The following is a 15851-nucleotide window of genomic DNA, read 5'->3' as shown; positions in this document are numbered from 1 at the left end:
ATTTGGTTGTACAAAAGATAGAGATTTCTTCTCCCACCCACCCCTCTTGTACATTTCAAACAATAAAATTGTCCTTTTTAATATTTTTGTGTGTTTGTACAAATTATAAAGTTGGTAACACTTCATACTTTTAATAGTTTAACATAACTTCCTTTTTTTCTTGATTGCACAATTAATTAAAAAAAATCATAGCAGGTAGCACAATAGAGATCCATATGTCACGGAAACCAACACAGATGATGCAGACAATTGTATATGAAGAATGGCTTTCCTCTGAAGCTAACACACAGTGCTCGGCGCTCACCTTATGTAGAGCTAACAGTCAATGAGGACGAAGCTCGTCTGCATTTGGTTGAACCATAGCGAGTAAAAATTTTACCAAGATCTGGCGTGTGCATGCAAGGCACGCACATGGGTATGTGCCAGGCCACTGATTCAGGCACAAGAAAATGTGTGTGCATGTATGTACTTCTTAAACATGCACACGCAAATGGAATACGTTTACACAGAAACCAGGTGTACGCACACACAGAGAATGTACACCGTCTGGTAATGCAGAAATAACGTGGTGAAAGGGAGGAGGGGCTATTCCCAAAGCCCTTGAGTGGAATGTATTTCTGACATCAACTTGCAAGTAGCAGCGAGAGAGGCTGTCGCGCAGTGCTCCAAAATTCTGAATATGTTCATTTGGGCAAATGAGCACAGTTTTAACATGGTTTAAAATCAATAAAATAACTTTGCTGGCTGTGAGGCTATCCTGTTTGATCTGGGAGACATTTCAGTCCAAAATAATATGATCTCATGGCAGGATGTCTATCGAGATGGGCCTTTTCTTTTTAAACCAAGATTATTTATTTAAACAGGGAAAGACTGCTGAAAATTGAGCAGGTGCTGACTGGAAGGATAAAGGAGATCAGGTCTGCCTTATATATATTTTTTCCTACAAAGAGATAATCTGAGTGTATTCAAAGCAGTATAAACATATATTTTCCCACAAGGGCACAAGCCAGGAAGCCTTCACAGATCATTGTTCCTAAGCGTCGAGCTTGTCTGTACTAATTTAAAAAAATAGTTTGTGTGTGGTTTTGTGGTGCCTCATAGTTCCAAAACTATGAAACTTAACTTCTTGTGGATACTTAAAAGACTCAGGGGTCCTGCCTCTTGTATGTTTAAAATGGATTAATGTATTTTAATCAAAACCTTGCAGTACCATCTTTAGACAGAAGACATCTCCAGTGTTCCCTAGAGGTATGGAGATGTCATTTTTTCACAGGGTCTCAAAATTCAACTTGTTTTGCAAGGCCCAGAAACAGTGAGGAAGAGAGGCAAAGGCAAAGGCAAAAGGAAGGTCATTTGAAAGAAAATGGGCAAACCACCAATAAAATATGCACATTAAGGACAGTTTCTATTTATTTTCTGGTATGGGCTTTCTTTTTAATTGACAAAGACTTTCAATAGCAGCTTCAAAGGGAATACAGACGACAATTTGGAAACTAGGAGTTCACAGGGACAATTAGGGGGAGAAAGAGGAGGTGGTGGTTTTAATTCTTTACAAGCCACATTACTGGAGTGGACCCTACAAATGGTTTTTATTTTGAAAAGCTGGAATTGCACTTGGCAAAGTGTATCAGTCATTGCTATGGAGCCTTTACTCCGCCTTGCAGCCTCGTTACTTTAATTCAGTTACGCTCCTGGCCCTTATTTTCATAGCTTATCTACAGCTAGATCTTTCCTTGGTACCTACTATAAGACAACCCCATGGTTCAGCAGTCCAATAACAGCTGACAAGGCCTTGCCAGGATATCAAGATGGAGATGAGAAAATCATGTTCTGGAAGAACTGTCTCTTTGTCGGGATGAGTATTTCCAGATTAGACTTGTAATGGTGTAAACATGGAAATGAGATGGGTCTTCTCTGCAGGCCTTATCACACAGAACCTTTATCTGGTTTTTTTTTCTCAAGCACTCAAATCATATACTCTCAGAGGCTGGGAAATTGGGGAAGGGAGAGCGAGTGTGTGTTTATTGCACACATATGGATGTGTTTGAAGTACTGTAATAAGAGACAGGCAGCTGCTCCATCATAAAAGCTAGGGGATGCAGAGAAGAATGGCAGACTGGAAGGAAACAGACAAACGAAGAAGAACTCTGCTGAAGAAACATACTCCCACAATACGAGCGTGCTAAGTGTGAGGGTTGTCATTTCCTGGATGCTGCCTCAAATTATTCAGTTACGATAAGTTGATTGTTGTCAGTTGTAGCAAAGAAGCTGCTGTCCAGACCTTTTTCCTTAACATACAGAATGAAAAACATTTATCAACTCTATAGCCACTTTTCTATGTTCTATGATCATGGAAAAATGAGGAGGAAAAAGGAGGAGTGGAAAAAGGAAGGCCAAAATGTTATGATCCAAGTTGTGTCTACGCGCAAAATAGTTTAAAATGTGGCAGCATCACAGAAAGGAGTAGGCAAAAATTAAAATGAAATAAAAAGGACATCTATGCACAAATGCAGAAAACAAACTTGCAGGTGAGTCAGAAAAATTTGTCTAAATTTTCCCGCCTGTGTCCCAGCCCCTCTCCCTCCCCACAAAAAGAGACAATTTCCTGTGAAAAATACTGTAATCTCCATGCTGGAGTATTACTACATGTGATAGGGCCCTGCAATTGTGACTATATTTTTTATATATATAATATATTATATATATATATATATATATATTTCTTTTTTAAAAAAAAACTAAGTTAATACATTCTACTGAATTACAGAGTCATTTTGTTGGGACATTGTAACTTCTTGACATTTCCATACAATGGACAAACCAATCAAAAGTTTGTTATGCCACACAGAAATCCTCTTTGTACAGGAGCAGAGACCAAAAAGCATATAATACTGTTTAAAGTCCTTTCTTGCGCAAAAACATTTGACGACATTTGCCAAAGGTATCAAAAATATACCCTGTAGACCATAGACACAGTACTGTTTCAAGACCCTAGGTACTCAAAACAGCCACCTCCCTCACCCCTCAAATCTGTGACCCACAGAAAGAGAAATGATTTCCAATTATACCATTCAAGCACAGCATTCTTTTCTTCAAAGGTACGCCGCCTTTGTTGTTCTTTAGCCTCCCATCCCATAGCCTGCTCCTTATAGCCAATGTATCGCTCTACCAGATTCCTCTTTGTCTGAAGATCAGGTAGGCGAGCAGCCCCCTCCCTCTTAAGCAGCAGCTATCCGTAAGTCAGGGAGAGGACCACCTTCCTGAACTGCGAGTAATGGGAGAAACCACATCTTTTCCTTCGGAGAGCTGCTCTTATTCCCCACCCTCATGACTAACATGCACATTTCCTCGGTTTAACCCCCCCTGCAATGATAGAACAGGAGTACGAGACAAGGGAGGAGGGCGTTAGTGAATCCTATTTCAAGTACTGAACCGACAGGCCACAACAATGCGAACAAAAAAGGATGCGCGACAGAGGTGGAAACGCACAAGGAGGATTTTATGAAACCCAACGTGCCGCCTTCTCCCAATTGACTTCCTTTCCCCTTCCACATCTCTCGTTCATCTGGGCTGAAGAACAGAATTGGTGCAGCAGATGGAATCCCCTGAGTATTAGTAACTGAGATTCAGCAACGCGTTGCCGTCCCTCCTTTGAGCCTTCAAGACTCCCCTCCTTCCCGCCCCACGTACACTTGGTTTGATTTCTTGCCACAATAGCTCTGGGTTATCAGCACCAAAATTGGAGAGAGGACTTGGATGGGTTCCGTTTGCTTGTTGTGGCTTTTTTTTAAGGCTTTAAACTGAAGATATTTCCAATTCCCCCTTTCCAGATGTGATGGAACAGATCAGCTGACTGGAACACTGCTGCTCTTATGCCTGGCCTAGGCCAGCCACAACCTGCAGCAGGCAGCCAGAATCCCAAACCTTGGCTAGGTCCCCAGCCACCAGAGCCATCTCTTCACCATTCACGGGTTCTTCCCTCCGCGTCTTGCTTCCCCTCTTTTCATTCACTGTCCGAGAGGGTCTCGTATTGCGAGACAAGCAGTGGTTTGGGCTCTTCCTCCCACCCGTGAAGCTGGCTGTTGGCGTTGCCCTGTGGAATGGAGGCAGGCGGCGGCGGAGCAGTCACTAGGCCCGTCGGAAGCCTCATGGTTAGTGGGTTGTAGGGGAACGGCGTTGAACCTGCATCAGGACAAAAGTATTTTCAATGCTTTGCTGCTCAGGAGCGACGGCCCTTGCTACCTACAGGCTCGACCGTTTTAAGAGCTACAGATCTAAGTATCGACTCCTTCTCCCTTCAACTCTCAAGAAGCACTTCTTTATTAGCAAAGTGGCAAGTACCCTCGCTCACCCCATAGGAAAGGCCAGGGGTTGTTTTCCTCACAGGGAGCTGACTGGAAAAGGACCGGAGGTCAAGGGCACGCTAAACCAAAAGAGATCCAATCCTTGGCATCTTTAGGAAAGGTCATAAATGGTGGGCAGCCGCCACTAGAGAGCAATCCAAGAAGACTTCCAGAAAAGCTGAGGAGAGAATCCACAGGGTCTCCAGAGATTCAGGAAGTGAGGGGGAAAGGGAGGGAAGGTGGGCAGAGCACAGGTTTCTTTCTCATTTCTGGGAACCCAATGGGCAACTGCCAGGACACCAGACTTCCGACGGTGTCACTGTTGCAGTTCCAGGCCTCCAAAGGACTGGACGGGTTCCCCCTGGCCCCTGATGCGAGCTGAAAGTCACCTCCTTCCTCCATCTTTATATCCACTAACGGTCACCAAGAGGGACGCCGGCTGCAAGCCTTCGGTCCCTAGCCACAGGTGCAGCAGATAGATACAGGGCTCTCTCACCTGCAGACGACGGCCGGTCATCCCAGACACGGTTGGTGAGAGGGGTCCTCCTGTTACAGTCTCCCTCTGAGTGGACAGACGAAACGGAGGGCGGCCTTTCTGTGGAGGACAGGCCCGGTCCTGGAGACTTGGCCTTCCGACTGTGGGCTCTGGACGCTATCTTTGGTTTCCCTCCTCCTGACAAAAGAAGCATCTTTCAAACACCCGTGATGATCAAAGCAATCGGAAAGAGCAGCAGCGGGACTAGACTCCGTGTCCACCAACAACTGCCTTGCGCAGAAGGAGCTGATCAAGGCAGGAAGAGGAAAAACAACCACCAGGCGTAGCAGACAGCTGGGCAGGTTTTTAAATCAGATGAATGTGGCAATAATGCCCTCCTCCCATTAGCTGTGAATTGAACCACCAGAGAGCTTCCCCTTCCTCCATCACTGCCACCTTTCTCACCAAGCTGGAATAGGCCAACAACCCTAAAACGCAGAGTGTGCGCCTCCTTGATCCAAGCTAGTAGGCATTTGTAAAATCCAAGCCCCCTTTTAGAAGCCACATGGACAATTATTCTGGACAATTAAAAGTCCATTAAGTTAGGCTGAGTTCCCATCTTTCAATTAAGAACAGGGACCTGAGGGAACATGTTGGTCTACAAGCAAGCAAGCGACCCAGGGGCACATCATCTGCACGGCCCTCTTTTCTACAAAACTCCACCTCAAGACAGTCACAGGCAAAGAGGCCTTCCTTCTGGGATGGACACTCCAGGGCTTCTTCTCCAACCCCCCCCCCCCAAGCTACACAGACACTAAAAGGACCCCTTTATAGGCTTTGCAACACTTTTGGACAGACAGAGAGAGCCTCCCGCCTTCAATTATTACCCCGTGGTTCCTTAACTAACTACAGAGGAATAACTTAAGTGGGCTAGAAAGCACTGAGGAAGGATAGGTGGGAGAGCGAGAAAGACACCCCCTGGTTTTCTTCAGGAGTGGGACATCAGGAGCAAAAGACAGGAGCAAAACACACAAACGGTGGACATTTTCCATAGGCCTACATTTACGAGTAATACGGACATACAATCCAAGGCACCACTGATTTAAATATGCAGGTGAACATTCATGCAGTTTTTCCCCCTGGTCTTAAACAAGCCTGGCTTGAATCCTCTGTTCCCACCATTGGTATGTTATCTTCTCCAGCCCTGCTGTGCCTACTGGGTGGAAGAATAACTGGAGGTTGTATTTCTTTCTTCTCTACCACCCTCCACATCTTCCACTTCCAAGCCTTTATTTTTAATAACATAAGAATAAAATTATAAATCATTGGGGGGGGGGGGAGGAATAAAAAAAGAACAAAGGGAGAGACAGCACAATTGTCAGTATTTTAGAGGAAGCTAAATGGCACTTTTGGCCTATATTTAAGTGCTTATATATATAAAAAAGGAATGGGGATTAATCAGCATAATTAAGAACTAATGTAGAAGGTAAAAGACCCGAAGCTTAAAGTGAAAGAGGCAGGAAGGACGGAAGTATCCACCGAAAAGACAAAGAGAGGATTAATAACACAACGACAACAACAAAAACAAACAAAATGGGCGACACAGACAGGGAAGAGGAGCTGCACACCTGGCAAGGAGGAGCGCATGTCGTCAATCCGTCCGTCAGCAGCAGTTACAGGCATAGCAGCGGGCAAGCTTGCACTGGCATTCAGAGGGTTAAAAGCATGGGCACTGAGAGGAGAGCGCTCGTCCCACTGCTCGTCATATTTACCCATTAGGGCCTTCCTAATAATTGCCTCCAACCCCATGTTGGTACTGGAATTTTCTTGGACCGCCTGGCTCCTACAACTGATTAACCCTGGGAGGTGTGGAAGGAGAGAGAAGGGAAGGGGAGAAACGGGGGGGCCAGATGAGAAATCGGGTAGGTGGGAGATGGGGGAAGAGGAAAGGCGACAAGGGAGGAGGAGGAGGAGGAGGAGGGAAGAAACAAACAGTCAGCGCATTCTTGCATAGCAACAAACTCTGTCATGGCCGTCTTATATCAGGTTCCCCAAAACCCTGCAGTCACCTCAACTCTTTGCCTGCTTCCGAGGAGGCTGCAGGGATGCCAACAGAAACAAAAACCACTTGCAGGTTTTTGTTTCTCGAATGCCACATGCACGCTCCCACGCACGCCATACACGCTGCACATGTGCGCGTGCGCACACACACAGTTTCTTCCCCAATGGTACAGAACTGCAGTGAAGGGCAATAGCATTGTGGGACGCCATGGCACCACGGCCTTTGCTAAACGGGATCCTGTAAACTTTGGGCTGGGTTTGATGCTTGAAATCCCACCCCCCAGCCCTACAGGCAGCAGTTGCAGGGGGTCAGGGTGGATTTCTGTCCCCACACATCTCCAGCGACAGGGCTGCTTCCCAGTGGAGGACTCTGTGTGTGTGAGTGTGTTGAAAGGAAAAAAAAATGATGCTCTACTCATGCAAACGACCAGCAGGAAGCAGCATCTGCCAGCCTGGACATGGTAGGTCAAAAACGAACAATGCTGCTTGTAGGCAAGAACGGCTGCAACCCGACTGCCATATGGGTGCTGCTCGTTCACAGGGGGCCAGATGAGCATGCACCCTCTCACAGCAGCGGCAATGGCTCTGTGAGGGATCATGCTTCCAGGAACGTTTGGACCGCCTTCCTGTTGAAGGCGATGGGGCTTAAATCTTCCAGATGTCACAAGCGTGCAAGAGATCTTAAGGACTCTGTCTGCAGTAGTCAAATGTTGTTAAGGTGCTGGGTGTTTATAAGAAACAGTGTCACAGACATGGCATTGTGTTTTCCCTCCTACTTTGAGACTGGGCAGGAAATGGCCCAGAAACAGTTCACTCCGGGCAAGGCTGACGGTCTGAATGAGCACGCCGTGATTCCAAAAAACCTCATCAGTATAAAACCTTTGAGCTGAGTGAACAGTTTCAAAAGGAAGTTGAATAGAAGATTCTCTCATCTAGAAGCTCCCTTTAAGTCAACTCTTTCCCATTCAGTTTTTAAAACAGGGATTTCATTTTTAAAAAATGGCTATTTGTTACTAGAAAAAGAATACAAAGGAAGTGCAGAAGGAAGTGGGTTATCCCCAATTACAAAGTGGCACAAGAAAAACTGCAGATATATTATTTGGCAGGGATGCTTTCTGATTTTGTTATCCTGAAAATACATGGGAATCTCTTCTATATTGCCACATGGACCCCACCCACCCCCAATTGTTCCAGATTATTCTGTCTTCTTAGGCTGGAGGTTGTTAGATACAATCTACTAATGGTGGAAAAGCTGAGTAAACAGTGTTGCCTGTGTGTGTGTGTTGTTTTGATATTGCAATTGTGAGTCATCAGAAGCCATGCAGTTATAGTGCAGCAATGCACAAAGGCTGAAGGAAGTACTGTGGGTCAGCTGCCTGCCAATCTTTTCCAGGGCAAGAGAGACCAATAATAATAATAATAATAATAATAATAATAATAATAATAATAATAATAATAATAATAATAATAATAATAATAATAATAATAATAATAATCTAGAGAGACTGAGCAATATGGAAGTGAAGGGATGTCTTTATAAAAAAAAAGGGAAAGAAAGAAAGAAGGAAGGAAAAGAAAGGAAATCCGACTTATACCCTTTTCTGCTGGGTTTTGTAAGAACTACTCTTTTCACTCCTATTTTTCTGCTACCTGGCACAGGTATTCAGTAACACAGCTCAACTGGGTGTGTTATCTCTGGGAGATGCGGCTTGTGATTGTGTATCACTTTGCCAAACAAGATTACGGACCTCTCCATTCCTTGTCATGTTGGCTAAACTATCCAAAGAGGTTTGATGTGGTTTGCAAAAACTGGCGTTCAGGAGAAAGCCAGAGGCCGGACTGGCAGGACGCAGAGCAATTACCTGTTCCAGTAATGGCTGGCATGTTGAAAATCTCTGTCCCAGGCTGTCCAACATCTGGAAGGAAAGGGCAGAAAACGCTTAAGCCATACGCTGCATATTCCAGGGAGGCTAACGGTATATTCATAACTTCAACCATAAATCCTGGCAAACCATACTCACAAGCTTGATACTTTATCACAGAGCAAAAGTGTTGGAATTGGGTTTGTTGATGTTGAAACAAGGAGGGGGGGGGAGGAAAAAACCACTTCACAACTGCAAGGTGCTAGCCATTGCTTATGTGTCTTTATGTGCCATCAAGTCACATGTGACTTATGACAACGCTAATAGAGCTTTCAAGATATGTGAGATATTTAAGAAGTGATTTTACCATTGCCACCTTCCAGTGAGGTTCCATTGCCAGATAAGAATTTGCACCCAGGCCTCCTGTGTCCTGGGGCTACCCACTGCACTGCACTGCCTTTCCCCACATGTCTTACCCTTGTTAAGAAAAATACGCACACACAATGAAGTCAACTCAGCACTGCAGCTCTAAATGATGGCCCAGTGACGGGAGCAAGAGCCAGACCCTTAGAAATCCTTACTGTATTCTGCTTCGCTCCTGTTGTTTGTGCTCAGCTTCTTGATGATCTCCTGCTTCTTGGACTTTACCATGGCCGAATTGCTCTCCGTTAGTTTGCTGAAAAATGCTGGCGGCTGGGCATTGTTTCCCGGTGATTTGGAGCCCATCCTGTATGAAAGAAAGCCGTCAGATTGCTACTGTGGGGACAAAATATTCTTTTGCTTTCTGCTTAAATCCTGAGGACAACACGCATCCTGGGATTTAACAGCAGGTGGAATCTAGGGATTCTATGGGAAATGTCCTGATACACACACACACACAGACACCCCTATAGGGGTCATAAGAACCTGCCCTACTACACTCTCAAACCCAGCAGCCTTTGTGGCTCATTTTAAAGACTCTCCCAAAATCCAGAAAGCTACTTCGAGTGATCCAAATGGGAACGGTCAGCCCTCAGTATACCCAGGAGGGAGTCTGATTTCTAGCATGCTATTCAAGACAGAAACACAAAAAATCTCTAAAGGACTGGGGGTAGAGGAAAAGAACCAAGACAGACGTACAAAAAGCAAGGGGACGCAGAACCATGACATGATGGCATGCCGTGAACAGAGACGGGTTGGCTGAGCTTTCCGGCCCCTCGTTTTACCTTTGCTCCAACTGCTCCCCTTCTCGATACAAAACGGGGTACGCGGCATTCCGCACATGGTCCGGTTCTCCCATTCCGTCTGGTGGAGAGATGGGCTCTATGCAGTTGTCAGAAGTGGGAACTTTGATTTGCTCTGGAGACCTGAGGAAATAAACATGAGCCTCTCTGAGTCACAGCTGTTGTTCCCTTTTGCTATTCATACAAGAAAGCAGGAAAAGAAGCAAAGGGTAGCAATAAAATCACTTTGCAGAGAAGATTAAAAACTGGCCAGGTTTTGACAGGAAAAAAAATGAAGGACTTAAAAATATCCCCGCTGGGAAGTGTGGTCCTAGGGGAGAAAAAAAATTAACACGAAACTGCAGAAGGCTAATAGTGTGGACACAACCCTGGTTCTCTCCCCAGTGGCCTGTTGACAAGGTGATGTTGTGCTTGCCGGTGAATGTGTCTGTGTGCCGTCAACAGGGAAAGAAAAAGAATAAATTATTGCTAGACCCAAACCCAGAGACCTCTGATTATGTAAATACGTATGGCAGGGCTGGAGAGTACTGAAAACAGGTGGGCTTTTTTTTAAAATGGAGCCTTTTGGTTCACAACATCCAGGATGCTCAGGCAAGCCTTGATCACTGGGCAGGCCAGGAGGAATTTCTGGAAGTGACCGGTCACAGAATAAGCTTTTAAAGCTCTGTCTTCAATGAGGGGCTCCCTGTTTCCTTATGACAGGGGTAATATGTGGAAGCATATTCTTGAGGGCATTCTCCATTTGTAACGTTGCATCTGCAACAAGAGAGCCTGTGGGGGATCTTTTGATACTTTTTCACATTGTTCTGGAATTCCTTTGTTCGGGAGAGCCGCCAAAACCCAAACCAGTTTAGCTTTCCAAGGTTTTGTAAATACTTGCTATCTGAAGAGGCAGCTAACCATCAACGATCTAACGGCTGCCCCCTCTGCCTGTTCCACAGAGGCTTACACGTTGTTAATTTAATTGGTGTGATGGGCTCTTGGGAGTGAAAGGTGGGCAAGCAGGTGGGATTGTAGGATGCAGCCATCTAAGCGGCCGAACTACACAGTACACTTCAATGCCTTCTTGTGATTGAGAAGGGAAGGAGCATTTATTTGATGCCTATGAAAACAACCGTTGTGACTCTAAGTCCAGCAGGTTTCCTTGGCCTCTTGGGATGAGGGAGGAAGAAGGGGGGGAGCAAGGGGCCATGAGAGAGGCATGAGCAGAGTGCTCACTGTTATGGGCAGGCTCCTTTGCCTTGATTACATCCTTGACCTAGCCACTTTCAAGCTGCATTTTCTTCAACAGAAGAACGAAAACTGTGCCTAATTTTCTTCTGACTTGGCAGTGCGCAACCATTTTTGACTCACACTGGTTGTATCTCTGTAAATCCACCCCATCCCACCCTGAGATAGCGGAGCAGGCTGAGATAAACCCAAGCTGTAGGAAATAGGCAGGCCAGCGGCAGGAATCGGAAGGCCTCACCTTTTGCTTCCTTCAATTTCTGGGGAAATTCTCGAACTGGGGAGGTGCTCCATTTGCTGCTGCTGCTGCTGCAGATAGGCTTCGCTGGGGGTTCGCCGGAGGTCCAACGGGGGACACGGAGCAACTGGGTAGGAGTACACTGGGCTCTGGATGTGGGAGTTGAGCTGCTGCGGATGGCGGCGTGTGTAGTCCTGGGTGATGACCTCCTGCAGGAAAAGAAGATGACGGTCCTGTTTTAGGTGCTGGACCCTTCATGGCCGAATCTGTGCCCCCTGGCAGCAGAAAGGTCTTTTGGGAGGCTGTGGAAAGGCTGCACCAACACTCGTATGTACTTCAAAGGTGCCACAGGACAGCCGGGAGGGATTCTGTCTACTTTCACATTTCCACAAACAAAATCCCCAAAGGGTCGCAACAAAGCACGGAAAGACCGTCCACAATTGCAAGACCTTCACAGGGCTGTGGACAGCCTTTCTTTGACCACTTCACCACCCATATATTTAAAGGGAGACATTTGGACAATGAGGGAACCTAGTTTTTCAGATGTTCCCTAGTCTGCAAAACTTCCTTCCCCCAGAGACTACTTTAACTTGCATATCCACCATCGCCGCCTTCTGCAGCTGGGGAAGGAGAAGCGGTCGGCCTTCCCTAATTTACAGAATTGCCCTGTCCGATAAAACTGCAAGTGCTGATTACGTTAATATGCTCAGCCAGGGTGACGGTTCGCTGGTGGCCTTTGATGTTTTGGGATCCTTGGAAGGGCTGGCCTGGGGACTGTCTGCCTTCGGGGAGCTGGTGGAGCTGCTGTATGTGGGGGACCTCTATTCCAGAAGGCTTGATGGGACCTGGGGGGAAAGAGAAAAATGGGAAGGGGAAAAAAAATTAAAGCGGCCGAAATATTAAATATGGGACAATGCAAGCATTCAGTGAATGAGAGAGACTGTAAGTTTACTCCACCCTTTGGCAAAGTTGTAATGAGAGCACACGCAGCATTCTTTGGGTGACAGGTAAGGGTTCCCTCCCCCTTTTAACACATCCGTCTAAAAATGTGACATATAAATAGGTGTACAGGAATAGCATCAAAAAAGCCAGGCAAGGCTTCTTGTGTGTGAGGAGGAGCGCACAGCGCTCTGTGTGAATGTAGAGGAGACCAGAGCTTTGCACAGTTAAATGCCGCCACAGAAGGAAGGAAGGAAGCCACCAATTCTTCTCTCAAGGCCCCTCGTAAGATGGCGAGCCGCTCACCTGACGGCTTGGACCGTGTGTCTTGCTCTTCTCTGCGCCCTTTTTCAAGATCCTGGGCCAGCTTCGCCCCTTTCTCATGAAGAATGCTGGGGGAGCTCACAGGGCTAATCGCTTCAATGCCATCGGGGCTGTAACCTCCACGGAAACCTAAAGAGCATTCAAAGTACTCAGGATCCTTAAACTGTGAGAGTATTCTTTTCTGCCAAGCACAGCGGCAGCTGAAGCAAGACGATCATGATTGATTCAACAGAAAAAACAAAACCAAAAACAACAAAAATCCTTGAAGCCTTGCGGGAGGGCTCCATAAAAAGCTACTGAAAGTTCCACTCCCTCTCTTGGCTTCTCCTGGTGAGTTCATTCATGTGCTCTAATCTAGCCTTCCCATAGCTCGTGTGTTGAATGACACGCCCCTTAATTCTCAACCAGGAATTTATACTCCAGCACATCTGGATGGTGAGCGGCTGCTCTGAGCTGTGTGATCTACGGGGTGGGGGTGGAATAGGAAGCACATCCAGTCCCCATCTCAGCTGGAAGCACCTGCCTGCCTATCTCAGCGTGGTCTGCTACTCGGCTGGTACTTAAGACGTTCCTTTGAAGCAACTGGGCCTGGCCCCTGCCACTCATCCCTTAGCGATGCCCAGGCTGGAGGACTGCAAGGTGCTCCACCTGGAAAGGCACAGAAGCTTCCATTATACCACCCAGAGGACTGTCTGGAACGAAACGTTGTTCCTCCATGGGTATTTCAGCTCACAATGCGGTTCCAGGATCAAATGAAAGGGACCTCAACACTACGATTTAGTGGTCTGATTTCCCCCTGAGGTCATTCAGCTCCGAAAATATACCTGCTGGTAAAGGTACACAGAGCTGGGTTGCATTCCGCACGTAAACGCAGTACAGAGTTGATGTCCTTTTGAAACTACCACATTAATCGAAGAATCCAGAATCTTTTTTTTAAATTACTTAGGCCACAGCCTTTGATTTTATCACTTCTGTTTCTCCACCACTCTTGACAACACTAAAGACATATTCTGCATGTTAAAATCAATGCATATCTTACAAATACAGCATAACTCCACCAGCCCCCAAACCCCACAGTTTCAGCTATATTTGGGAGCAGGAAATAATCGCACCTCTTGAAATAAGGCCCCTCCACAAGTTATTATTGCACAGAAGGACCGTCTTGCTACCCAATTCTTTCTTGGATACAGGTTCCCGACAGCCCCCCTTTCCCCGTATCTTTCCCCCCCATCTTGCTCCCACCCCTCCCGCCTGGTCAGTTTTGCCCCATAGTAACAAGAACCTAATAACCGAACAGTATGCACGACAGCAACAACTTACAAAAGGAAATTAAATTAACAGCAAAAAAATATAAAGGGACATGAAGATGGTGGGGTGGGGGTGGGGAGATAGACAGTGCTTTTACAGGAAAGAAAACCCACACAATATAAAACAGGCCATCACCACAAATGAAAAAAACTGAATTTTAAAAATGATTTAGGGGAGGGAGGGTCTTTTAAAAAGATGTATTTGTGTATGTTTTCAAGGTCACAAACTTGGAGTACCACCCCCTCCCCCCTCCAATTTCTTACCATCGCTATTGGCGTCGTTATTTAGCGAGGTTCTCTCTCGCTTCCCCTTATCGCAAGAAATTTGACGCATGATAATCACATCTATGAAGCTGGCCGCTGTCATGGTGGTCTTACCGAGTGCTCGGAGCTCCTGTTCCTGTACTGAAAAGGTTTTACTCTTTTCTCTACTGGGCTGCTGATCACTGGCCGAAACGGCGTGCAATGACTGGTCCAGGGGCGCGTGATGCTGAGGCTGGTTTTTCCCCTGTCCTCTGTTACATGGGTGGGTCGAACCTGGCCCGGAGGAAGAGGAGGAGGAAGAGGGCAAAGGCCGGGGCTCCGTGACTTTAATGGGCGATGGGGACTGTTCTAGGCCTGCCCCAGGGGGCAGCTTGGAGGTGAACAGGCTGCTGTCCATGGGTGGCCGTTCCGTTTTGGCCTCCTGGGCCCTGGAGCCATCCTTCGGCACATGGGCCATATCCATCGCAGAAGCGTAGCTGTCCATGCCACTTCCAGGGCCGCGCAGCGATGGAGCCGAGGAGTAACCGGAGGAGCGAATAGGCGATGTGGTGGTGATGGAGGAGGAGGAGGAGGAGGATCTGAAGAGCAGAGGAAAAAATCAGAAACTTGCTTGGCGGTGGAGGAAAGGTGAACAGCTCCACTTCCACACCACCCCCTGTGCTCTTTAAATGGGCATGCAACTTCAGGGTCACTGTGACCATTGATTCCCACACCAAATGGGCTTTTAGGTTAAAAGGTGAGATTGCAGGGTTTCACTTAAGTAAATGTTATACGGAGAGGGTTGCTGTGGGTTTTTCTTTTACGGAGGCGTCTGTCATGTTCTCCCATCATGACTTTACAACGGTTACATTTGATGGAGGACTACGGTCCATGTGACAGTTCTCTGCAAGGCGCTAAAAAACCAGGAATGGACAGCATGTGCTTCCGACTAGTGCTTAGCATGGCAGCAAAATGGGCTCAGCAGCTTCACTGGCCCCTACCCCCCAGAGGTCTGGGAACACATCTCGACTTAGAACGCACCGTAGAACCGAGGGGGGAAGGCACTCCGAGGACATCATTTTCATGTTTGTGTTGTGCAGCACACTAGGGCGCTGCTGGACGTTCTCCTGGGTGCGAGGCGAGGCGGGGGAGTGTTTGTGGTTGTTAGAGTGTGCCGATGAACGGCCACTATTCTGGTCGGTGCCTGCCAGAAAAGACAAAAGCGGTATTCTGAGAAGTCTGGAGGAATAAAGTCAGAGGAGAAAAGCAGGAAAGACGACTTGTGTTCCTCCCAAGCACCTTCCTTTGCCCATTAAATAAAAACCAAAATACAGGCCACCAAAGTCATTTGCAACCAACCTGGCCTCCAGATAGGGGCATGCTCCACAGTGGTTGTAGCGGCTAAGACAGATTTCTTGCGTTCCTTTTCGCGCTCCCGTTCGCGGTCTCGTTCTTGCTCCCGTTCGGAAACCGAAGGTCCCGTCTGCTTGGTCAAGTGTGTGTGCGCCCCTGTTGATAAAGGATGCTTTTAAAGGATGCTGGTGGCCTGGCAGGGGAAAAAAGTCTCCGGGTCACCCAGACTTGGGCACCACCAGCATATACCGTCAGG

The 15851-nt window shown here is 46.9% G+C and overlaps 1 protein-coding gene across 9 annotated transcripts in view; it reads right to left on the bottom strand.

Moving 5' to 3' along the window:
* Positions 1-3104: 3104 nt before the first annotated feature.
* The window catches only part of NCOR2 (nuclear receptor corepressor 2), a 203535-nt gene continuing 190788 nt past the window's right edge, over positions 3105-15851 (bottom strand). For 5 of the 9 annotated variants that reach the window (XM_072983058.2, XM_072983060.2, XM_072983059.2 and 2 more), the window contains 12 exons: positions 15602-15751; positions 15284-15446; positions 14264-14841; positions 12675-12821; positions 12126-12274; positions 11433-11638; positions 9947-10087; positions 9323-9468; positions 8742-8795; positions 6447-6677; positions 4840-5016; positions 3105-4182 (listed from right to left, as the gene is read on the bottom strand). In XM_072983058.2, the coding sequence (XP_072839159.2) occupies positions 4004-4182; positions 4840-5016; positions 6447-6677; positions 8742-8795; positions 9323-9468; positions 9947-10087; positions 11433-11638; positions 12126-12274; positions 12675-12821; positions 14264-14841; positions 15284-15446; positions 15602-15751 (2321 nt within the window). In that variant the 3' untranslated portion in view covers positions 3105-4003. The remainder of the gene's footprint in view (positions 4183-4839; positions 5017-6446; positions 6678-8741; positions 8796-9322; positions 9469-9946; positions 10088-11432; positions 11639-12125; positions 12275-12674; positions 12822-14263; positions 14842-15283; positions 15447-15601; positions 15752-15851) is intronic. The other 4 variants (XM_072983062.2, XM_072983061.2, XM_072983063.2 and 1 more) reach the window with 4 other exon arrangements.

Source organism: Pogona vitticeps, chromosome 14 (assembly GCF_051106095.1).
Source record: "Pogona vitticeps strain Pit_001003342236 chromosome 14, PviZW2.1, whole genome shotgun sequence".
Lineage (NCBI taxonomy): Eukaryota > Metazoa > Chordata > Lepidosauria > Squamata > Agamidae > Pogona > Pogona vitticeps.
This window is presented reverse-complemented; position numbering and strand designations above follow the sequence as displayed.